Genomic DNA, 25667 nt, shown 5'->3' with positions numbered 1-25667 from the left:
TTCAGGAAATTCCACTTTTTTCCCTCTAGCTTTCCTCAAGATTAATTTTGAGAGAAAGAAAGTGTCGGGTGACATCCTGGACCGAACGCATGACCTGTCGTACACTGAGTTCCAGAACTGTTACCAAAAAAGGTTGGAAATCTACGCCAAGGTCAGGTTTAGATTCGGAAGGAGTTGGGATTGGAGACGTATGATGTAACAAAGGGACTCGATGACAAAAACTGCTTTTTTAATGATTTTTTTTTAGATGCGCTTCCAAAACTATGCTAATTATTGATTGAGATCACATAGCAATGATTGAACGTTATTCAGGATTGAATACATTACAGGATTCTTAAAATCGGAATACCGTATTTTTCGGACTATAAGTCGCACCTAAGTATAAGTCGCATCAGTCCAATAATACGTCATGACGAGGAAAAAAACATATGTAAGTCGCACTGGACTATAAGTCGCATTTATTTAGAACCAAGAACCAAGAGAAAACATTACCGTCTCCAGCCGCGAGAGGGCGCTCTACGCTGCTCAGTGTAGACTAAAGGAGCACAGAGCAGTATAGAGCGCCCTCTCACGGCTGTAGACGGTAATGTTTTCTCTTGGTTCATTTCTCTTGGTTCATGTCAAATTAATTATGATAAATGAGTCGCACTTGATTATAAGTCGCAGGACCAGCCAAACTATGAAAAAAAGTGCTACTTATAGTCCGGAAAATACGGTAGATTTTAAAACACTTGCCAACTTTGTAAATTGTTACTTTAACAAACAAAGGGATTCCGTGATGACAAAAAATTTCAAGATAATTTCCTAAACAATTTAAATTACCGAACAACAACGCATAGCAATGATCATTATGGCTGGAAGACTTTTAAACATTGGAACAGATTTTAAGACAGTAGATATCATACGCTTAATGACTTTGTAAATGGTTACAGATAAGAAGTCGGAATTCAAGATATAGCTACGATGTAACAAAAAAATATCTATATAAAAACAGCTTTTTTGATCATTTACCAAATTAATAATTTACAAATACCAAATCATATTGCAAAGCAACAATTGCATTTAAAATTGGAACTAATTTGAAAACTATACATCATAAACTTACAGAAGCTTGTTTCCACCATGGATATAAACAAAAACGGCAAGTTTTTATCTCAAATTTACAATTCAGATTTGGGGATTCAAAAGAATTGCGAGATGTAAAAAATGTCAGAATTCTGGATTTATATATCAGAATTATTATAATTATAATTAAAAGCGATTTTGGATTTTGTACTCAGTACTGTGAGAAAGTCTGCAATTAACTTTTTAAATTTTTACTGCTGGATGTTTTGAATGAAATTTATTCTGATTATGACCATTAAAAAGATATTATTATTGCATATCATGTCATATCTGTTCTGTGTGACGGCCACTATAGGGGGCGAAATGTGACAATCGTGTGCAAATGAAGGAGCTAGTCGCTTAAAAACGTATGTGCAAATCTGTCAAAAATCTGTGCAGAAAATAATGCATTCCAGCCTTAAAATGAAGAGAAGGCGAAAATTACATATGTGAACGATTTCACCAACTCGCAAAGCTAAGACTAAATCCCTTGTACATCCCAAGCACAGACTCATCCGTCCGTGGACATTCGATCTGTTGGCTATTTTTCCCTTTTATCAGACGGAACTACTGCCAATGGAAATGAATGGTCCATCGCTAGACAAGACAGGAAGTCTACCCATCTGGGTTTTACCTTTCCTGGATTTCTATGGGTGCCTGTGGTAAAATGGAACGGGCCGCTATGGAGCAGAACAGGGGTTAGAGTTTTGATAATGGGAGAAAGTGGTCCTGTGTAATAGAGTTACATTTGACATGTCCTCCACTCTGGTATTTAGGAGCAGCACTGCCTACTATCAAAGAAGTCCTCTGTGTGCACACTAAAAGGATTTTTCTCTTTAAAAGCGTAAATGGATAATTAACCGTTGAGGATCCCTCACTAGGCCACATTATGGCCGCTTAGCTGTCTTTTCAAGAAACACTCGTGAGGGAAGTCTTTGAAAGCTGGTAAGGTCAGATTTACATGTGTATGTGAAAAAGGCCCAAGGGCACACGGGATCCCAGGATTTTCCTTTTAAACATGGAGGCTGAATGGAAATTGCGAACATCATGAGGTACAGAACGTACTCTCATGCTTGACGGAAAAAAGAAATGCTCCGCGGCACTTTATATTAGGGAGAACAAGCTTGCTCGGGTTACAGGACTATCAAGACCAGCTTGAACTTAGGAACCTCTGTTTGTTGTGGCACTGGTCACGATTTACAGAGAGGAGCCATCAATAAATGAAACATTTGAAATAAAACTGAAGTGTCTGATTTTTCTCTGTTTTAAATTTTTTTTTTTTTTAATAATTTCCTGTGCCAGCCTAAAAATATTTGTAATAGATTCTTTTGAATAGTTATGTCTATAAACTACGGGATACAAAAATAGGTAATTGCAATTTTTAAATCTCACAATTAGGCCATTTTTGTTGTGATTCTGAAGAAAAAAAGTCAGAATTGCGAGAAATAAACTCAAAATTGTGAGATGCAAACTTGAAATTGCAATTGTTTATTCCATGGTGGGGAAAAAAAATAAGAATTGTGAAACTGTAAGAACACAAAATTCTTCATTAATTTCTTACAATTCTGCAATTACCTCTATCTTGTAAATCTTTCTGGTCTTTAAAGATATTTTTTAGTTTTTAACCCTTCTTGGGTCATTTAAGCTTAAAAAATACACGTTTTGATTTTTACGTCACTGGAATGGTATGCAACTTGATAACTTTTGTGGCACCTATGGACACACACAAATTTAACATGATTAAAAAAATCATGAAATCTCAAAATATTTTTTTATATATATAAAAAAAAAAGAATAGTCACTTGAGGTCTCAGCTGTCAAAAATGACTTTCTTAGGAAATATGAGTGGTGATTAACAAAAAATATATAAATAAAATAAACATACAAAACAATTTATTGTGTTACTATCTAGAAATCTTATTTTATACAAAAATGATTAAATATTGAAATTATGCATAGTTTAGAGATTAATATTGAGTACCATATAATCTCCTCAAAATACAATATATTAAATAAAAAACTTCTGAAATAAAATTGACATAAATTTCATTAAATTAGAAAGTTAGGCAGTGTTTTGACTATTAAGGACTTCAAGTGTGACCAATTGTATTCTTGTTCATCAATGTTCCAATACATCGGACCAAAAATATTAATGACTCATCTTGCACTCACAGTTTTTAGACATTTTTTTGTTCAGTAAAATGTATATTTTTCTTGCTGAAGGCACAGATGCTGTTGGCTGTTGGCTTACAAATGAAACTTTTAAATTCCCTGCCACTACAGCCTGTTTCAAAAGGAAATGTCAACACAAATTGCAATTTATCTTTAACAACCTATATATGACCAAAATAACATAAACATGATTTGAAATTGTGACCTTGCTAGAATCTCCATTTCCGTCCATCATCAAAACATGAATGCGATATCAAGGTTTGTGTATCTGGTTGGTAAGCAGCTTAGTAAATGAACAGTCATAATTTCAAAGCAGTTTCTCTTGCCTTCCATCATCATGAAAAATTACACTCTTTAACCAGCACATACCAGACAGGATTTATTCAGAGGCTGATGGGATTGAATACCTTTTTAATATAGAGAGAGTATCACATGAGACCTGTCTGATGCCCCTTTATGTGGGAAGAATAATCTGTGGACAACACACAGCATTTTAGTTAAGTTTTAATTTTCAGTTATTATGCTATAAAGACTTCCATATTAATATTTCAGATTATTGGTGTGATTATTGACAACAATAGGCTGAGTCTGACTGAACAAGATGAATGATAAATAAAAAATATTCTGAAAAAAGCACACTGAATATATCTAAATATATGCATATACAGTTTTTATGCTGCTACTGTATACTTAAAAATCTTTTTTTTCCCCCATTCAAATGAAGTGAAATTCTTCTTCTTTTTTTTTTTAATCAATTAAGGTTCTTCCATCACTTGCCTGTTGAGTCCAAGTGTCCATTACCTTGGATTATGAAAGGTTAAATATGAGCGAATGAGTTAGCTGTCATCAGGTAAATTAGCCGATAACCCCAGTTTTCTTGACAGTTATCTATTAAATTGTCAGACAGGCATTCATAGCCTGCTAATATTCCCTGTGCTCTGGTGTGTCCCACTTCAGTGCTGTAATTCTGTCCTCTTAATTAATGCTGGAGAAGATGATGCCAAAGACACTTTAAAGAGAAAAAAGATCTTTGAATCTTATAGGCCTACGTTCCATTTTAAGTCCCATGATGCTCAACGGAACTTATGATTGGCTGAAGCAAATGCCATTCTGATATACTCAGCTGTAATGTCAACATTCCTTAATACCGGTATGTGTTAACAGTCAGAATGCATTATATCTACGACTTTTAACTATAGATATATTAAATATGCTTTAAAAATGATCTATTATATATTTTTTTCGTTTAATACCACATTCTACACTTTAAATGCAGATATTAAACTTTGTGTAACTTCCCAAAGATATTAAATATTGCACAACATAAATACAAACAGGTTAATTTGCTTTCTTGTCCAAAGTTCATAAAATACTAAATATTGAATTCTAAACAACTTTCAATAATTCAAAAAATAAAATTTTTTTTAGGTGAAAATGTTTGAAACATTTCAAAAGCTTGAACTTCAAGAAGCTCACAAGGAAGTTTTCATAGTTTTGAGGGCTTCTGGGTCATGTTATAATATTTATGCATTTATGTAATTACAGAAAGAAATACCAAGTTATGAACATCATCCACAACTGCAAAACTGAATGGCGTTGCTAAAATATTCTTATTTTTTTCTGAACACACTCTCAATGCAGCCTCTATTGTCTGCGCAGATATTTATTATGTATTATTATATTATTTAATAAAAAAGTACCAGGGAGAAGTAATAATATAAAAATTAGAATAAGGTAATCAGGTGTAGAAATTTAGAAATATGTAAAAGAATAAATTAAAATAAATACTTTGCATGACTAGTGTACAGACTTACTTCAGTTTCAAAACAAAAACATAAAGTTGGGTTTTTATTATTAAACACATTTATGGATGTGAAATTCGGTTAAAATATAAGCAAGTTAATCATAAGCCTGTGCACAGAGTGGGAGGACCAGTAGCAACTTTGACCGGAAGTCAGGATCAGCGCGAGCGCCATTGATACGCGCCCCCTGCAGGACCGGAAGAGCGTCGCGTCTCCTCGCGCTAACCTCGCCGCGGCCATATTAACACAGAGCTGAGAGGTAATACAAACCGCCCTTTAGACTAATACTTTGTGTGTTTCAGTGTAAACTTTTAACATATATGTGATCTTTAAATCATTGTAATGAAGATGATGGGGTTTTATATGAGGTATTATGGCTTCTTGTGTCTTTAGAAATGTGTTTATTGTGTTGACGATGGAACGTTAGCATGGCTGTGGCTAACGTGATTATATGCTAATGAAATATGAGAGAAACTCGATGATTTAATGGGGTTTGAATAGTTTAACACTTAAATGTTATTGAGAATGTGCTTAAGTGTAGATTTATTTGAAAATAAACTAGCTGAGTGGTTACGAGTGTGTACAATTTAGACAGACTTAGTTTAGCTCCTAACTGATGCTCTACATCCTGAACTGAATGAGGGTTTGAGCTCCATTTATGATTTTGGTCGTCATTCTTATATTTAATCTCTTATTCCTTCATAAATCTGTAGAAACCTTCGTAATGGTTTTAAAATATTTAACACCCTGTTTGGATCTTGTGTGGTTTTTGAAAAGGCTGCAAATTATGTTTTAAGCTCATCAGAGATAATTTTTTATTGAGATCAAGTCAATTTAATTTAAATTGAAAAAGGTTTATAAGTTATTTTCATGAAAACAAATTAGCTTTATATGAGGTTAAAGGTTTAACTGTGTGAAAACCTTTTATTTAAATCTATTTATCTAGGATCATTCTGCATTGTGGTGAACTGGTTTGTTGGGTTAATCAATGGAGGCTCTGATCTCAAAAGCATAATTGAATAAAAAAATCTAGTGTGCTAACTATCTAGCCAGCGTTTTTAAACATTGTAGAAAAATTTAAAACAAGTCTGTGTTGGTCAAAAAAAAATATAGACAAAAAGGTAAAATACAGGCAAAAAGGTGATTGGTCAAATAGGCTAAGTGTTTTTTTTAAGAGTAAGTCACTGAGACCGTCTTTTTATTAGGAAAATGCACTGATTGTTCCAACAATTATAGGATACTTGGAAATATAAAAACTGTGATATAAGGTAGGTATTGACACACATCCTGCTTTATGTCTCGGTTTATCTACTGATGTTTGTTTGGATATAGATTGATCTCCAGGAAGTACCTACATTGTGGTAAGTGGTTGGAAACAATACTGTTATATGCTTATTTAATTAAAGGAAATTTATACTAAACATGACCAAAATATTTTTTGATTGGGCACGGATTTCTTCTGTCCCTCCATTGAAAATCTATGTACGGTAAACTGTCCATATCCAGAAAGGTAATAAAAACATCATCAAAGTAGTCCGTGTGACATCTGAGGGTCAGTTAGAATTTTTTGAAGCATCGAAAATACATTTTGGTCCAAAAAACAGCAAAAACTATGACTTTATTCAGCAATGTCTTCTCTTCCAGTCTGTTGTGAGCACGTTCACTGCAGTGTAGTGATATCTGGTTTGCAAATGAATCACTCGATGTAACCGGATCTTCTTGAACCAGTTCACCAAATCGAACTTAATCGTTTGAAAATGTTCGTGTCTCCTATAAGCATTAATCCACAAATGACTTAAGCTGTTAACTTTTTTTTTTAATGTGGCTGACACTCCCTCTGAGTTAAAACAAACCAATGAAACAAAACACTGACTGAACTGCTGTGAAGAGAGAACTTAAGATGAACACCGTGCCGAGCCAGACAACGAACGAAAGATTGACTCGTTCTCGAGTCATTGATATTTGGGTGAAGTAACCCTTTAAGCGCAAGTGATTTACCTGTTAAGTCAATGCAAAGATGGGAATAGACATCCTGCGGCACGATTTGCACGAATCATGCGGTATGCACATCAAAACGACCATTATTCGCACCCCAGGATGTCTATTCGCATCTTTGCATTGACTTTACATGTACATCACTCGAATCACCTGAGTTGAAAAATCTGAACTTTGGTGAAAATTTGCACCACATTAACCAATCAGGAGCTTGCTCTAGTAGTGACGTGATTACAACGAAGCGGAGGTAAAACCTGAAACAACAATGGAGGAATTATATTTTTATGTTTAACCACAAAAGAGACATCAGAGACAGCGGCAAATGTCAGGAAAAACTAGCCGAGACGAGACTGCTCTTGTCTGTAACATGAGCACGGAGCTGATCTCCGAAATTGGTGAAAAACCTTTATAAATAGGCGCTATCATTAAACATTTTAAATTATCAGAATAAATGGTATTTGAAATCACAATGCTTCGTGAACTCAACTGGCAGAAGCCCGTCCCATGACGCAAATTCGTGTCTGTTGTGAAGAGAGTTTCACGTGCGAATTAAGCGAGTAAACTCCAAATGTTTTCAAGTGTCCAACAATGTTATGTATGTTTTAGTGTGAACGCCCGTTAAATTTGCGCAATTGGAATATGGCCTAACGTGATTATTAAACTTTATCTGGAAATGGTTTAAAGTAGGGCTGCACGATAAATTACGTGCGTTTCTCATGCGTATCATTGACAGTAAAGCCGGTTCTGTGATTAGATGTAAATCTCCAGCACGTGCATTCAGATGGAGCAGCATTTACTACACAGAACCATTGTTCACTGACAAGATATGCAAAATCGCATTCATAATCGCAGATGAATCGCCTGTGATTATAAACTGCGATTATGAAATTCATAATGGACTTACAGTATGCATTTTATTTGTGCTGGTCCAAAAATGTCTTAAATTTGCTGATGCCCTTGTTACATCCTAGTGTGATCCAATGTAGATTTGGATCCCTATCTGTGCACTAGTGATTGAGATCCACTCATTTCTGACCGACAGATGGAAAATGGCTGCATGTTTCCTAATGAATGTTTATGATTGTATTTTTGACTGCATCATCACTTGATGTGTTCATTACACATGTTGCTTTGAGTTTGTCAGTGGCCTGGTTTGGCTGCACACAACCGGTTTTGTTCATACAAACAACCAAACATCTTTGCAAATCAAATACTGATGTCAGTGTCGATTCTTAAAGTTATTTGTTTTGCTTTGCCTTGCAGGTGTTTGGAGCGTCACCCTCGTGTAAAATCATTGCAAGATTCCCTAAGGCTGCCCACAAGTACAATTTTAGGTGAGTCAGGGTTAAATTACCATTGTGTTCTTTGTAGGGATGGGCATTCGATTAAATTGTCTTAGTCGATCGTCGGGAGAATTAACGATCGACTATCGATTAATCATTAATATTTTTATAATATAATTAATTATTTAATTTTTATAATAAAAAAAATGCAATGAATACAAAAATACAGCGTGTTTTTCCTCGGTGAGACCTTTATTACAAGATCAACTTGTGGCAGACAGTTAAACTACGTTCAGGCAAACCGAACATATATCCGCGTGCATATGCAGTGCTCTAAAGCAGCGGAACCTGCAGCTGCTAGCAGGCGTTCTTAACCCTTTCGAGTCGATTAACGCATATATGCGTTTTGAGTCTGAATAAAGTGCTTCATTCTTTTTTCTGAGGAAATCCATTTCTCAAATCATCAACCACATCACATCTTTTTGGGGTGAATTATGTTTTAGTCCTCTTATCGCGAAGCAAACAGTAAAATAAAATAAAAACTTGAAGAACAGTCTCGCTGCCTTTTCTTCTGTGTGGGCGTATTCAAGCCGCGCGTCAGTTTGAATCTGAATAGCGCGTTCAGCGCGGGGGCGTGGTCACATTAAATATAATGAAGGAAGATATGAAAAAAAGACATTGCGTTGTTTTCATATGGATTACTTTATCTCAGAATATTTGTTTTCGCCAACACATTCCAGGCTTTCTATAGATATCTCTCTCATGTCTCTTCGTTGAGTATTCACGGAGTTACGGTTCATTTTAATGAAATGTTTGTACATGACGATCAGCGGAGACAAAGACTGTAGACAGCGCACCTTGTTTGTTATCTTTATTTTATAAGTGCACAAAGGTTTTTTGTTATTATGTCTGTATCCAAAAAAAACTAGACCCTTTACAGATTCGATTGTATTGCTCTCGATTGTATTGATGTATTGCTCTTATCTGTACGATTAAAACTGAGAGTGTAATTTATCAGGGGTTATCAGGAGAAAATGACTCAAAACGCATATATGCGTTAATCGACTCGAAAGGGTTAAAGCCTCATGAAAATTTGCCGGGATGCATAGGTACATCATTTGAGTCGTGGCCGTGTTGTACTTAAACACGGCATCGCAATGTTTGCAGTTAACTAGTTCGCTTTTTAAATCAAAATGGTCCCACGCCACACTTCGCCGTGACATCTTCATGATTATTCTTTGAAATCAAAACGGAAGATCACAGATAACCGAGTAGGGTGTCAAATATTGCCCCATGGTGGTAAAATATTTAATTGCTGCCACACAGTGAAATTCATTTAATTGCTTGAAGACTCGCACTACGCAACGCAACCTGCATTAGATTAAAAAAAAATGCTTTAGATTAATCGATAACAAATTAACATGATCGAGGAAAATCTTAACGATCAATTATCGATCGTCGATTAATCATGCCCATCCCTAGTTCTTTGAAACCTCATTTGACACATTGAGGAGTTAAAATGCGTCTACATATTTGGTCCTCGTCCATCTGTTGATTAGATCCATGTCATTTTTGGTCTGAGATACGAGTAATGGCTGCTACTGAATGCAGGCTTTGTGAATCATGTGATATCAGGTTCAGCGCTCTTCTGAGGTGGCCGTCGGAGGAGGCAGGAATCTTTGGAATGGTGATCAAACCAAAATCCCATCTGGCAAAACAAAATTATCCATTGTTTCTGATGGTAGTTTCCCATACACGCCATCTAGCATCAATGTGTTTTGTGTTCCAGTGTCCCTGCTTGATTTCTTTAGCATTCATAAATAGGGATGTGCCAAATACGTTTAAAAACCAAGAGTTGGTGAGTTTCCTGAATGATTAGTTTATTAATTGGTTTCGGGGAAACCATGAATAATTAGGCTGATTTCATGATTTTTTTTAACCTGATCTGATGCATTACTTAAGTCGGATTTACATATGACATGCTAAAAATCATCTGGATGGACGTTTTATTTTTCAACCTGTTTGGCTGTTTTTAACTTAATACGCCTTCTTAAAAACAACACTTGTTGACAACTTAAAAAAAAAAAACTGTAAGAAACAGTGCAATGGGCAGAGATGTCCTTCTGAATATGTAGTTGTGAAGCTTTCAAGGGAATTAATAAAAATAAAGTTTTCTGAGAGGGAACTGAATGGTTTTTAAGCAGATTCTGGTCTAAGTTGTCTCTAATATGGCTTCACAATGGGGTTAGGGTGACCAAGTGATGATTTGGTTTTCTTTTAAGCCAGTTAAGCCAAATTACAGGAGAACAGACATCTGAAATCTAATCATGTTATGGTCCTCTGCAGTCCAGTCTCCATTACAGCACTGATCCCAGTACTGTATCAAAATGGTTGTTCATTAAATCAGGAGGTTCCTGTTTTCAATAGGGTTTTTTTTGCCACCGCAGGAACCTTTTCATAGTACCAGAACTAGTTGTGGAACTACCCACTTTTGGGTGTTTTCGAACCGCAGGAACTAGGTGTGATTTTTAGTACCGGACTGCCTTTTTCGAAAACCAAATTTGCTCCTACTCCGGAGCAGGGTCTAACCAGCACAACTGGTACTAACAGTGACGTAAGTAGACTGATTCGCCAGACGCGTTCAAAAACACCCTCACCCGGCATGATTTAAAACACAGTGTAACATACTGTAAATATTGTCAACTTATTTCGCAAGTGTGATGGACAGCAATAAATACAGGGACGCTGAAGTGCAGGCACTTCTTGCAAATGTAGCACAGCCAGTTGTCATTGGAGATTCCTTCTTTCCTTTCTATCAATCGCTTCATTATTGTGAAACAGCGAGACACAGCTCTGATCACAGCGTCTTCCATCCTCTTGTTAACGTTATTCTTCTTCGTTAATGTTGTTGAATGCCCCGCACAAATGACGTCGCTGTCGACCAGCTTACGTCACGTCCTAGTACCCACATTCAGTGTGAATGCAACCCTTTAAATAGTACTTATGTGTCCCTTATGTGATGAGACTCATTCAGAGCTGCCGTAAAATAGATTGATTTTCTATTTATTATACCTTGTATAATTTATTCAGAGATTGCCATGAAAATACCCTTTATGCTGGCATGGCGTTAAAAGGTAAATAAATAAATCATTACTGAAGATTTGTTCAGCATAAGCAATAGCTACAAAATATTATTTTGGAGTTCCTATTTGCCCCAGTAGCAAAATATAACACTTAAAATTATAAGTTTGATAAAAATGTCCTCACCCTCAGGCCTTCCAATATGTAGAGGGGTTTGTTTCTTCTTGTTCCATATTTGGAGAAATGTAGCATTACATCATTTGCTCATCAATAGATCTTCTGCAGTGAATGGGTGCTGTCAGAATGAGAGTCCAAACAGTCCATCAATTTACATCTTTTGTTATCATTGTTGTTGACTTGAAGCCATTCCTTTTAAACAAAATAAGAGTCCTCCATACGTAACTTCTACCTCAAATCACATGGCAGATTTAGAACTGTGATTTTACTAAAAAGTGGTTTTCCACTGGTGGATGATAAAATAGTAATGAAATACGAACATGAGTTGCAACCACCCACTATCCTGAAACATCCAGTAACCACCTGGAGCTCTTTCATGGTTAAGTTCAGCATTCTCTTTTGTTATATGTAGAGTATACTCTAATTGATCTAATTTAAATGTATGAAAAGCCTCAAAGAAATCAGTATTGTGTCCTTAAGCCATTTTGTGTGTTTTCAACCCTGAAAGAATGTGCTGACACCTTTTGGACTGCAGTGGTCTAGTCTTCCTCGGTCTGCTTGCATCTAGATTAAAACTTTCCTCTATCTGGGCAGAGATTCAGAACTTTAATCCAGTTTATCAGACAGTCAGGGGTCCGTGTCGTGGCCGGGGGCCTGTAAAACCAAACATCCCAGTTGTAGATTCATCTTCCCTTTGATTCTGTACCAAATCCACGTGCAAATGAGGCCACAGATTTCAGGCCCCAAGCCTTTTATTTCAGTCGATCTTATGAGTGCAGATTGGCCTGATAGTGCTGTCCCTCTATTGATTGTTTTTTTTGTTTGTGTTCACAGCTCTGACAAGAGCAGCCATACGTCCCGATCATGTCCAGCCCTGTCACAAGTCGATCCCGTGTTTATCCAGACGTCAACACACAGAGACCACGGGAATACTGGGACTATGAATCTCACGTCGTAGAGTGGGGGTGAGTGATGAGATAAAAAAAAAAAAAAGATCTGGATTTATGCAGTTTGGGTTAAATTAAAAGACATCTGGATAGCTGAAGATCACCAAAAATTAAGGAAATTACAGGGTTACCATAGTCATAAGAACCTGAAAATATCTTTGTATTTTAAAAATGTATTTTCCAGGCCGGGAAAACTCTGAATATACACCACTTTAAGTTTTGGGTCAGTTTAATTAACACTCAATCTGCAAGCATGCATAAAAATGCTCAAAAGAGCAAAAAAAGCTTTATATTTATCAAAGAATTCCTCACAAATGTTATGCAGCACAACATTAAGAAAAATCTTTTTTAAGTTGTGTGTTAAACAAGTGCATTGCTGTGGAAAACTATTTCCCTTTGGTGACAAAGTTAATCAACCAACCAACAGTTTTCAACATTTATAATATGAAATAATTGATGATAATAAATGTTTCTTGAGCTGTAGATCAGCATATCAGAAGGATTTCTAAAGGATCATGTGACACTGAAGACTGGAGTGATGATGCTGAAAATACAGTTTTGCACCACAATAAATTTACATTTTAAATATATTCAATCACTTGTTTCAAACTGTAGAAATATTTCACAGTGCATTACTGTTTTTTACTATATTTTCAATCTAATAAATGCAGCCTTCACAAGCATAAAAGACTATTTTCAAAAACATGAAAAAATCTTGTTGACCCCAACCTGTTCAATGTAAAATGGCTTTTTTTTTCTAAGTAGGCTCATCTTTTATTTCATTCTTGCTCACAAGCCATAATTGATGTCTGATTTGTAAGTGAATCATTCTGTTTAGTTGGCTTTGTTGAATAATTTAGTTTAACCGCTTCAGAAATTTCTCTGAATAATTAATTAGTGAATTAAAAAGGATATTATTGTGCCAGTGCAGTATTTATACATTGCAATACCTTACATTAGTTTTTATTTATTTTACAGATTCTTATCATTTTCAGTAATACAGAAATCGATGTAATTTAAATAATATAACTCCGAGACCAATGTTTTCATGAAACTGCTTCTATGAGTTATTGAAACTAAAACCCAGAATTGGCTGTTTTTAATCTTAATTCAACTGAATTTAACACATTACAGGGGTCTCAAGGGCCTTATTGTTGATTGAAACCAACATACAGGCATCATGCAGTGTAGTGTGAAATATTTCTCTGCAGGTTTACAGGGCTGATGTCTTTATTTGTCTGGACTGCCATTTCATTTGCACTTGTATTAACAGCTGTCGGTCTTGTCAACAGGAATCAAGATGACTACCAGTTGGTACGGAAACTTGGCCGAGGAAAGTACAGTGAAGTGTTTGAAGCCATCAACATCACAAACAACGAGAAAGTAGTCGTCAAAATACTCAAGGTGACGAGCGTTGTTGTTGTTGTTGTTCCAGACTGCTTTAACAGCACTCTGACCAGTCCTCGGTCAAGTCAGGTTAAATTCAGTGGGACGGTAAAGACTCTAGGACTTCACGTCCTCTCCAGCTTCTCATTTTCTGAGTAGTTGAGGAGAACGCCTGCTGAGATGAGGCTGTTTACGTTATGGTAGGCAGCGGATGGTATCGAAACCAGAAGCTGCTGGCCGGCGTTCAGATTAATGGGCGCCTGGCGAATTCTTTCCTCGCCCCCTCCTCCTCTTAACCAGAGAGAGCTTTAGATTCTAGCGATATCACACGACAAACTGAGAGCTGCTTTTCAAGCTAAGTGACAAATAGTTTTGAAGATTAGCACCGTTGTCCTGTAATGTAGCCATTCGTGTGCAATGAACTTCCCCTGCCTGGAGACACGAAGGATGAAGCCGCTCGGATTGAATCTAGACTTGGTCAGATTAGATGTCTTTGTGTCAAATTCATCTGTACTGCAAGACTGAGGCCCTGTTTACACTAGTGTGTTGCTGTTTTAAAACGTAGAACTTTTTTGTAAGTTTACACTACTCCAGTGTTTTCCACTTTTCAAAAACAGAGACTTGAAAATGCTGCTGACACCATTTTAGTTTGAAAAGTCTTTTGTGTGTTTGTGTAAATGGACCAAAATGTAGACTTTTGAAAATGATGGCGTGGCAACACACGTGATCTTTGCGTATCCTTGATGACTGTGTAACCTTATCATGAACCATAATTATGCTCTATTGTTGAACCTGCCAGTGACTTTTTTTTGCGTACACTTTTAGGTGATCCTGTGTTTTTTTTTGGAGTGTACGGAGATCGTTTTGGAATGCAGCAAAAACGCCAGTGTAAACGTGGATCGTTTTAATTCTAAAAAGCTATTTTAAAATGCAAACGCACTAGTGTAAATTGGGCCTAAGTGAAATCTAAATTTAAATTTTTACATGTTTACGTTCTTAATATCTCTGAATGGAGCGATAATATAGATGTGCCTGTGGGGGCATACGTTCGAGTTTGGATTGATATTCTTGAAGCTGTCCCTTTTGAAAACCTTTATCGGAGTGAAATAAATGTTTTGGTCTGATGTAGGCAGTGGGTGGTTGAAAAAAAAAAAAAAAAACTGATAATCCTAGAACCCACTTTTTATGACTGTTCCAAAATTATTTGTAAAGTAAAGATTTTTAATATTTATCCTTAAATTTGATAGATTTTCTACATATGTAATTTATATATGTTAAAATTAGATTAAATTATATAGAATATAGAAAATATTTCTTACATTTTTCTAGCCAGAAATCATAAATTAGTGGAAATGTATTTATTGTGCACTATTCCCCACTGAATATTCAGTTCAATTCTGAAATGTCAGGTTATGAAGTTAAGTTTTATTTTGTCTTTTATGGTTTTGTGTTGCCTTTTTGTCTTTATTTCCATATGTAGCCAGTAAAGAAGAAGAAAATCAAGCGGGAAATTAAAATTTTGGAGAATTTGAGAGGCGGTCCCAACATCATCTCACTTCTAGACATTGTCAAGGATCCTGTGGTCAGTTGGCTTTCTTCAAGATGTAGTTGAGAATGCAGCATGTGAAATCAAACTTCTAGCTACAGAAGCTACATTCATGTACCTAGTGTTTTAAATGTGTCTCTAACTGAAGTCTCTTGCGCTTCTCCCTGAAGTCTCGAACCCCAGCTCTGGTTTTTGAACATGTGAACAACACAGACTTCAAGGTAAATCCAATATCTGCTCAATTAATTCTGCTACCTCAATTAAATGTAACAAAAAAAGTTCAGGTTCAGTCAAACTCAAGCATCCTTTTGTTCTGTTATGCAGCAATTGTATCAAACGCTATCGGACTACGACATTCGGTTCTACATGTTTGAGATCCTAAAGGTAAGTTCTTTCTGATATTACCTTTAAAGTCCGTACCTAAATTAGTTTTGTTTATGCCAAAAACTCTCCCCTCATCAGCCAACAAACAGGGGATCTCATCTCTGTGTATTGGCACACCATCGGGCCACTTTCTATGTTTTTGTTTGGTACTAATAGATTGCTCAGATGTTACACACTTCACCTATAAGTGTTACTCAACAGCTTCTTATTGCTACAGTTATAGCACATTGTTCATGTACACTTGCTGTTAGTCAGCTGTGTGTGAGAAAATTAAAAAACTGATTTTGTTTGTTATAAAATAAACATTGTTTTGAGTATTAATAAATGTAATGAAAATTCTGATAGACCATTTTCTTTTTGATAATTTTTCAATATTGTATTCAAAGATTCTACTAAAATTCCATTAATATTTCATCAGCTACTTTTAGTTTTTATGTTTATAAATGATTTATTTGTAATGTCATGTCTAGTTGTGAGATTGTCTCTTTTTCTTGGTCAGGCTTTGGATTACTGCCACAGTATGGGAATTATGCACAGAGATGTGAAGCCACACAATGTAATGATCGACCATGAACACAGAAAGGTACTGCCCATTTATTACTCAGGCCAGCAGTTGTGTTACGCCATTCCATTCTGCAAGTTTGATTGGCTGAATTATGATGAGCTCGCATACATGCACCAATCAAAAATTAGAGTTAGCTGTAGTGAAAGAGAAGCATTGTTTGCTGCTGTGACGTCGAGCACATTTAACCAAGATCGAATTTAAATGTCTACAAATTGCACGTTCTCTGCGTCAACACTGACGCTGATGTGAGATGTTGAGTGAATCACACAAATTATGAATCCCAATTGACAAAGTACATTTGATTCTTATCTGATTGTGTGTGTTTTGTCATTTAGCTGCGTCTGATAGACTGGGGCTTGGCTGAGTTTTATCACCCTAGTCAGGAGTACAATGTCAGAGTGGCATCTCGATATTTCAAAGGACCTGAACTGCTGGTGGACTATCAGGTGAGAATGACACGAGAAATGAGATGTAGGGACAGAAACAAGACTAATGTACAAGCATCTGGTAAATAAACGTGCACATCTTTTATAGCTCATGTTGCTTTTGTCCCACAGATGTATGACTACAGTTTAGACATGTGGAGCTTAGGCTGCATGTTGGCGAGTATGATCTTCCGGAAAGAGCCTTTTTTCCATGGACACGACAATTATGATCAGGTGAGACCTGCTGCTTTAGGTCTTTTCAAATATTCATTGTTGCCTTGATTTTAATCAAATACACGAGTAGTACCCCTTTTTGATTTCAGTAAATAAACATACATAAAATGCATTAATACTGCCTCATGATTTTAACACAAGTAAACCAGGATGATGTTCATTTCTGGTTTGGCCATCAAAAGTAATCATGACTGCAGTGTTGTGTTTGTGCTGTCGAGAGGTGTCCGCTGCCCTCTGCTGTTTTTAACCAGTTCTGTCTCTTTTTTTCCAGCTTGTACGGATTGCCAAAGTTCTGGGAACAGAAGACCTCTATGACTACATCGACAAATACAACATTGAGCTCGACCCACGGTTTAATGACATTTTGGGAAGGTACGTTGAGAGATGGGATAGTTTTCTATGCATGTAGTACCTTTTAACTGCAATTTTGATTTGAATGTCTTTCATTCGTCCTCTTTCTCCAGACATTCCCGGAAAAGGTGGGAACGATTTGTCCACAGTGAGAACCAGCACCTGGTCAGTACTGAAGCTCTGGACTTCCTGGACAAACTGTTGCGCTACGACCACCAAGCTCGTCTCACCGCGCGCGAGGCCATGGAGCATCCTTATTTCTGTGAGTGTCTGCTCTCTGTCTCAAAACACCACTGCGGTTAAAAGCAGAATGTATAGTGTTTGTGCTTTTTTTTTTTTTTTTAAAACACACATCATATTGTGCTGAAATGACTGTAAAGGTATTTAGCAGCGATGAAAAGGGTTGCAGGGCCTTATGAATTTTTTTTTCTCAAATTTTTTCCTGTTGTTTTTCAGGATAAGTGTTATTAATCAAAGAGCATGTCTAATTAATTGAAATCCTGAAACATTACAGTTTAAGATTACAGATGATTCTAGGGCCTTTATTTTCCCCTGATTTAATGTTTTAATTAAATTTGATAATAAAAAAACTAAGTCTTATCAATGGAGATCATATTTTTTTTTTAATATTATTCAGAAATAATAATGTAAAATGATTAAATAAAAATGTAGTAATTGATTACCATTTTTATAGGGCACTGTAAATGTTTTTTTTTTTCCAGAAATTTAATTTTGCCTATTTACATTTTTCTGAAATCATGATTTAATTAAAGCTATTTTTAATCTTTTAAAATGTAATCAAATTATGAATAAAATTGTTATTCCTCAATGTTTTAACAATTTGATTATATTATTACTACTTTGAGAAGTACATTCTATTCTGCTATTGTAAATAGTAATATATTTTTGTCAAGTATAAAACGGATTACATTTTCTTGGGTTATCATTAAGACCTTTCAGTTTCTGGGTGTATATATGCCAAATAAAATTGTGTAATTCTCTTAAGATTCAAACATTGTCAAATTCCGTGACGATCCCTGTTCATTGCTATAAATTATATTTGTATTACTCAATTCTGTAATTCCATCCGCATTTCCTGTGTTGCAGAAATCTTTTAATATTTTAGCAAGAACTTTGAAATAGTTTGCACTGTCCTGAACATTGATTTCATCGCTGTGTTCATGTCTGGTGTCAGATCCCATCGTGAAGGAGCAGGCGAGGATGGGCTCCACTTCAGGACTGTCCACTGGCTCCACTCCAGTCAGCACGTCCAGTATGATCACAGGTCAGTGTGTGCTTTCTGAGTGAACTTGCATTAGGAGATTTCACAAATGCTGACAAACCATTGTGTCTGTTTGCCTGTAGGAGGCGTCACATCCATGTCCTCGTCCCAGGCGATGGCCAGCATCGCAGGTTCTCCTGTCATCTCCTCTCCCAGTGCTCTTGCCACACAGGTTCCTGCAGCCACTGGTGCCCAGCCCTGAACAGACTCGCTCATGCTCTCTCTGCCCTGGGCTACATTTTTATGTTGAGTGTAAACAAACGATAGAAAAACTTTTTTTTTCCTTTTTTTTTTTTTTTTTTCCCTTTCTTTTTTCCATACAGTAATTATATATTGAAGCTCGGACACACAGCAGACAGTGATGTTGTGTCAGTGTCCAGCAGTCTTTCCTGATGATGGTGTCTATATAAAAGCCACTACAGTGTAGAAATTCAGAAAAATGGATAATAAAATTTATTTTATATGTCCCTACGTTGGCTTCCGTTTGTTACTTGAACAGTTGCTGTTAGTCTGCAGGTTTGGGGAAATAATATCATACGGTGCAAGAAACATATTTCCATCTATGCTCTTTTCCAAAGTAATTTTATTGTAAATTAAAAAAGTTTACCAATAATACAGATGCCATATTTTTTCACAAACATGCCCACAACCTGGAAGCCCTGGGCCCAAAGAAAGTTCCTTATTTGTGATTATGACTTTGTGGTGGCATTCAACTCGAAAAAACAATATATATGTGTGTGTGTTAAAAGCAGAAACTGCTTTACATTTAATGCGAAGCTTACAGATGTTTCATTAAAAAGTAGTAATGAGCAACTGGCCAAAATCTATTCGGGAGCGGTGAACTAAACTGCTGCAGGAGCTTCACACACAAATCTTTTCTCTAGAAAACAGTAAGCATCCGACCAGAAATCTGTGTCTCTGATAGAACGTCCCAGACCAGCGCAGTCCTCACCATCCGGATGGTGTTTAGTCCAGTTATCAGGCTCTCTGATTCCGTTCTCTCGTTTAATCCAGAATCTGCAGTGGAGAAAAAAACGAAACACATCTGCTTCTAGTATTGTTCTTTCAATTCAAAGATTGTATTTTAAACATGAATGTAGATCTTACTCTACTGAATCATTAACTGGCTGGTTGTTCACCCAAACCCAGTGACCCTCAGTGTCCAAATCATTGAGACCAATCCAATGGGATACTTTAACGTTAGAAGTAACAAAATCCTGAAGGAGAACAAATTGAACAGTGATCATGCATCTAGTGAGATCTGATGTAATGCACAAAAGGCTCAGAACAGAGAAATGTATAGTATTTAAAGTCATGAAATCACAGCTGAGCACATTCCAGGTCATATTGTAAATTATTCATATTCTACTGAAAACACATCAAATTTCTGTACCATCAGTAAATAGTGCATAATTATTCCTTAAGAACGCACAAAGTTGCTCTCTACAAACATGAAAACAAGACACTTTCTCAACCAGTCTGCAGAGTCCTTTCAGGAAGCAGCTAAACCACAAATAAATGACCCCTGACTTCTTTATCTTGACATAAGTAAAACTGGTTCTGTTTCAAGTTGACTTTACTAGTCTAAGTTAGTGTATTTTTGTTTCACAGCTTAACCTTAACATTTTTAATCAGTGGATCTAAAAATGTCTTAATGTTGTCCAATAGAGAACATGCATGTTATAATTATGATTTGTTTCGATGTGAGCTATTTAACTGTAGAAGATGAAATTAAATCTCAGAAGGATGTATCAGCTGGTGAACACACCTGTTCTGTTTTGCTGTTTATGATCACTAGATGTCCTCCTAGAGTCACACAGTGATCTCGACTCTGTGTCCAGTTCATCTTGACCTTAGAGAAGTAGTAACACTTTCCTCCAGAATGAACCCAGTGGACGGCACAAAGAGCACAACCCGTGCTGTCTTTAGTAAAACAGGTAGAGATGAATCAATTATTTATTATTTCAGACACATTTTCTCTTTATATTACAGAGTATGTAAAGACATACTATCTTAAGATCTTAAGACGTACAATTTAATCTGTTCAGCTTTCTAAGCGTCTCCTCATGCTGGTTATGAAGCGCATCAAACTGTGCTTTGTAATCTGTATCCAAAAGAAACAGTGATGATGAGATGGTGTGGGGCATTCGACAGTTTTTTGACTGCACAAATTGGAATGAAATTTGTTGGAATGTTGGAATGATGTCGTGGTTGCTTAAATTTTTTCTCACCTGTGGCATTGTTGTCCTGATCAGACACAGACACATTGAAGTCTGAATTAAAAAAAAAAAAAAATATATATATATATATATATATATATATATATATATATATATATATATATATATATATATATATATTTTAGGACAGTGCACATTAATCAACATTACTGTAAATGTGCCAGTGTTAGCCAGCAGGCTAATTTTCAAAGATGTTATACTAGGCACAAGATAACTAAAAAAATAATATATTAAGTAACACAACAACTGATATACGACAATAAAACATAATGCCATAGCTCTGGCTACATTAAAACATAAAATCATAAAACATAAACTATATAAATTTATAAAGAACCATCTATCCATCTATCTATCATACATATCATATCATCTGAATTATGTGTAGATATAATATAAGTGCTCATATTTAAGGATGAGTTTAGAAGCAAAAAGAGTTACTGTACGTGTAGCATGTGTAAGAAGTATCGCCAGAGTACAAACTCCTCCGAAAGCAAAGACCAGACAGACACTGAGAACTATCAGAAGAACTTTAATCTGTTTATGAACAGTCACTTCTTTCTTGAGGGTCTCCTGGCCTGTGATAAGAAGTTTATAATAATTATTTATAAAAGTCAAATGCTTGAAAAAGATCTAGATACAATATAGATATATATCTTTATGAGAAATATGTTGCTGTAAATGTACATGTACATTTCTTCAGATTAATCCTGTATAATACAAGAACTTGACAAATATGTTAATAAATATTGGTTTGAGTTACACACACAAACCTGCATGTTGGTTTGCATGTTTTGTGGGAATATTACATAGATGTAATGATTTTGTACAGTACAAACAGATTTAGGAAATTGCCATCTTTGTGGGGACATTGTGTTCCCATAACTTAGTGTAGGCTATAACACACACACACACACACACACACACACATACGTTTGTTTTTGTGAAAAGTGGGGACACCCCACAGGCGTAATGGTTTTTATACTGTACAAACTGTATATTCTATGGCCCTACATCAACCTTACACCTAACCCTAACCTTCACACACAGGAAACTTTGTGCATTTTTACTTTCTCAAAAACACTCATTCTGTATGATTTATAAGAGTTTTGAAAAATGGGGACATGGGTTATGTCTTCATAAGTCACCCTCTCCTTGTAATACCTGTGTCATACCCATGTCATTATACAGCTGTGTCCTGATATGTCACAAAAACATGCACTCACACACACACACACACACACACACGCACATGCACACACACCATATTCTGTATGATTGGTAAAACCAGTTTAAACCAGAGTGAAATAAGAAGTATGATAAAGATTGAATCTGAACTTAGCCACAGTTTGTGACGCTTCCTTGAAGGAAGGAAATGTCACATTCTTACTCAGAAGTTTTATTTCTTTAATAAAAGTTTATAGTGCTGTTTGATGATTTTGATACAGAACGAATGAATGAATGAATGAATGAATGAATTAATTAATTAATGAAAATGAATAGTACTTTGGAGATTCAATCTTTTGTTTTAATTTATTTGAAGTGTATTTTATAGTGTAAAAGTATTTGTTCTGCTTCACTGAATAATTAATCATCAGTGCAGAACTCTTATTAGAATACTACATGTAAAGTAAAATAAAGGCTACAGAATATTTGACTAATAAATAATATGATTCTAATTTTAAATAATAATAAATGGTTTATCAGACATAATTAGATTTTTGATTGATAAATTGTCTTACCTTTGTACCGGGAGCATTTGTTAATTGAAGCAGTTGTTGAACATACAATTTCAGAATTTGAATAGATTGCATCCATTTCATTAAACTGGCAGATGTCTGAGTGACTGACTGTTAAGGAAGTCCAACAAACTATTTAAACAGACATCAGTGTAGCACAGGAAACAATCATTGGCAGACAGTATAGCAGCAGCAAAAAAAAAAAAAAACCTAGGCTAAATATGATGACATTTCCAAAAAAAAGAAAATGACAGAAGTTTCATGACAATTATGTCTTTAAACACCCATTTCACTCACCCATATTTAGTTTTTCTGTCAAGCTGTCTTGTGTTTCTTGCATTGGGCTTGTCTCTTCTATCAAAATAGTTAATAATATTGCTTCTTTCAAAAAACAAAACAAAAAAGAAGACATTTCTTGTACATAAACCCTTAGGTGCAGTGTGCAATGTTGACATGCTGACAGCAGTTGATAGACTATATGGGCAATGACCAAAACAAAAACAGAAATTCCAACATAAACAGCATGATTTGGTAATGTCTATTTAATTGTGGTGCTATTTTCTGTATTACCTCTTGAAATACAGAAGAGCAATTTCACAAGCAATAAAACATACTACAGGAATCAGTAGAGACTGCATTTAGTGATCTCTTGTTGAGAAAACAAACCAGAACTGGCAAAAACTGCATGTTGTAAACACACAAAATCAAATAAGCAGTGATTAAATAGTTTAATTTTTCACAGGGACCTATTGTGACTTGAAATAGCTGTAGCACACATTTACATTGTTAATTTATCTATAGCACTCATTATCTTCAGATGTCTGCAAAAAACTGATTTTGACTATACATTTATTTTAATCTTCAGTTTCACAGATGATATTAAAGCATTGAATTACAGAATTGCATGTCATTTTGATTTTAAAACTGACTGCAAGATGAGTGAAGTATGAGCTATCAAATCAAAAAGCTTATGCTTTATTATTTAAATCTGCTTTAGATCTCATTTAGTATAAGACAGAACAGGAGAAATGCAGCATTTTTAGTTGGGTAAAAGTAAGCAAATCCAAACCTGAATTTGTTCTGCATGTGTACAGTAGCTACATTATATATTACTGATGTTTCATTGTGTATCAATGATATAGGTAAATTAATATTTCTTTTCACAAATAAATTTTTTACGTTTTTTACAAGAAGCATCAAACCAAGATTGAAAATTGCCGTTATCATCTCCCAGAGCAGCACAGTTCTCTCCAGATGGATCCTCAATTTTCCAGTTATCAGGTTCTCTTGGCCCCTCACTGAACCAGAGCCTTTAAGAAACAAACAATAATACATTTGGTTAAAGTAAAAAAATAAAATTAGAAAACATTACTGGAGGTTTTGCAATACTAATACACATGTGTAATCCCTTTAAAAATATAAGAAAAAACAAACAAACAACAACAACAACAAAAAACACTGGAAGGAAAAAGAAAACCACACATGCAGAGTTCTTACTGTACTCTAGTTTCTTTGAGAGTTTGGTTATTCACCCAAACCCAGTGTCCTTCCGTTTCCAGATCATTGAGACCAATCCAGTGAGTCTGTTTTATTTTAGAAACCAGAAAATTCTGATGGAGAATAAATACATAGGAAAGTGTAACAGTTTGCATAGGTAAAGGTATAAGTATAAATAAGTACATAAGTAAGTAAATAAATAAATAAATAAAAATGCTCTTAAAATAAACTTTCTTATGATTGAAATATAAACCATGTCAAGTCCCCGTCATGAAACAGACAATGATTATGAGGTAGAGAACCCAAGTGCAGATTATTTAGAATGCTGATGACCCAAAAACTTAAATTTAGATCCCTAAGAAACCTAGATCCCACAAAGTTGGACTGATGTGACACCCATCAGCTGTAAGTAAAGTTATTTGTATCATAACACTTGCATGAAGTACCAATTAATTCATGATTGATCTGACTTGCCTGTTCTGATTGGTTGGTTATGGTGACCAGCTTGGCATCTTTTGAAACACAGACATCTCGACTGCTTGACCAGTTCAGTTTATCAGAGCTGAATAAATACAGCTTTCCACGACAAGCTATCCAGCCATCCACAGACAGATTACAAACCTGAGCTGTGATGAATGTGTAATAAAAAAGTGTAATTAAACATTCCATTATTTTGATCATAAGGTTAATCAAACTGGTTCCATGTGCAAAAATATTAGATCACACATTCTATGCAAACTGTTACTCACCATCGTAAAACGACAACCATTTTCTAAGTGTGTTGTATCTGGCTGTAAGAATTAAGAACTCTTTCTTCATTACTGATCAAAAGAATTAAAAAAGAAGAAACAAGCAGCTTTTTAGAGCATTGAACTCAGACTGAGGCAGTTTTGACTGCTGAACTCTGTATCTCTCTCTCTCTCTCTCTCTATCTTTTGATACAGTATATACAAATTAATGGGATTGACAACTCACCATCATGATGTTGAAAGTGTTCTCTAACTCTTGTGTAATTGGATTTACATTCCTCTAGCTCTCTAATCAGAACTTGGAAATAAATAAATAAAAACATACATAAATATAAAGAAAACAGATTAAGATACTACTGTAAATGAAACATGCTTATGCTCTACCATTAATGAAACGTTTTCTTACTTGTGCCGTTTATCTCTTGAGCTGACAGTTGCTTTGAAATCATGATGTGCTGATTATTCAGTGACTCAAAATCAGCAAGCTTTTGATTATCTGATTAAAGACAATATAGACTATTGTTATATATATATATATATATATATATATATATATATATATATATATATATATATATATATATACAGTTTTTAAAAAATAAATCCATACCATGCACCTAAAACTAGAATTATCAAAAAAGAAAAAATAAAGAAGAAAAAAAAAAAACAGTTTGTAAGAGCTAACTTAATCACATCAAAGCTAACTCT

General features: G+C 35.3%; 3 protein-coding genes across 3 annotated transcripts in view; 1 reads left to right on the top strand and 2 right to left on the bottom strand.

Annotated features, from left to right (window-relative positions):
* The first annotated feature begins 5204 nt into the window (after positions 1–5204).
* LOC113119944 (casein kinase II subunit alpha) lies at positions 5205–19205 on the top strand. Its single transcript, XM_026289697.1, has 14 exons — positions 5205–5337; positions 8337–8407; positions 12449–12579; positions 13854–13965; positions 15428–15529; positions 15664–15714; positions 15818–15877; positions 16377–16460; positions 16778–16888; positions 17000–17101; positions 17373–17473; positions 17566–17714; positions 18648–18737; positions 18818–19205. Exons 3-14 carry the CDS (start codon positions 12479–12481, stop codon positions 18934–18936), a joined length of 1182 nt encoding a protein of 393 aa, XP_026145482.1. The 5' UTR covers positions 5205–5337; positions 8337–8407; positions 12449–12478; the 3' UTR covers positions 18937–19205.
* illr1 (immune-related, lectin-like receptor 1) lies at positions 19021–24316 on the bottom strand. The gene is made up of 8 exons (XM_026289698.1): positions 24211–24316; positions 22717–24023; positions 21421–21552; positions 20966–21007; positions 20767–20838; positions 20503–20657; positions 19842–19951; positions 19021–19751 (listed from the first exon to the last, which is right to left on the bottom strand). Exons 2-8 carry the CDS (start codon positions 22790–22792, stop codon positions 19577–19579), a joined length of 762 nt encoding a protein of 253 aa, XP_026145483.1. The 5' UTR covers positions 22793–24023; positions 24211–24316; the 3' UTR covers positions 19021–19576.
* Positions 23143–25667, bottom strand: part of LOC113120226 (oxidized low-density lipoprotein receptor 1) — a 23282-nt gene continuing 20757 nt past the window's right edge. The window contains exons 5-9 of the mRNA XM_026290157.1: positions 25366–25455; positions 25186–25257; positions 24960–25031; positions 24685–24836; positions 23143–23187 (exon numbers count right to left, since the gene is read on the bottom strand). Of these exons, the coding sequence (XP_026145942.1) occupies positions 23143–23187; positions 24685–24836; positions 24960–25031; positions 25186–25257; positions 25366–25455 (431 nt within the window). The remainder of the gene's footprint in view (positions 23188–24684; positions 24837–24959; positions 25032–25185; positions 25258–25365; positions 25456–25667) is intronic.

This window comes from Carassius auratus, chromosome 19 (assembly GCF_003368295.1).
Source record: "Carassius auratus strain Wakin chromosome 19, ASM336829v1, whole genome shotgun sequence".
Taxonomy (NCBI): Eukaryota; Metazoa; Chordata; class Actinopteri; order Cypriniformes; family Cyprinidae; genus Carassius; species Carassius auratus.
Note: the sequence above shows the minus strand (reverse complement) of the source record. Positions and strands in the feature narration are given on the sequence as shown.

Coding starts and splice junctions, on each gene's coding strand:
- LOC113119944 (XM_026289697.1), top strand. CDS start 12,479: ATGTCCAGCCCTGTCACAAGTCGATCCCGTGTTTATCCAGACGTCAAC. Junction 15,878..16,376: donor ACATGTTTGAGATCCTAAAG/GTAAGTTCTTTC, acceptor TTTCTTGGTCAG/GCTTTGGATTACTGCCACAG. Junction 16,889..16,999: donor AACTGCTGGTGGACTATCAG/GTGAGAATGACA, acceptor TTTGTCCCACAG/ATGTATGACTACAGTTTAGA.
- illr1 (XM_026289698.1), bottom strand. CDS start 22,792: ATGGATGCAATCTATTCAAATTCTGAAATTGTATGTTCAACAACTGCT. Junction 21,553..22,716: donor CAAATGCTCCCGGTACAAAG/GTAAGACAATTT, acceptor TTCTTATCACAG/GCCAGGAGACCCTCAAGAAA. Junction 20,658..20,766: donor AAAGCTGAACAGATTAAATT/GTACGTCTTAAG, acceptor GTTTTACTAAAG/ACAGCACGGGTTGTGCTCTT.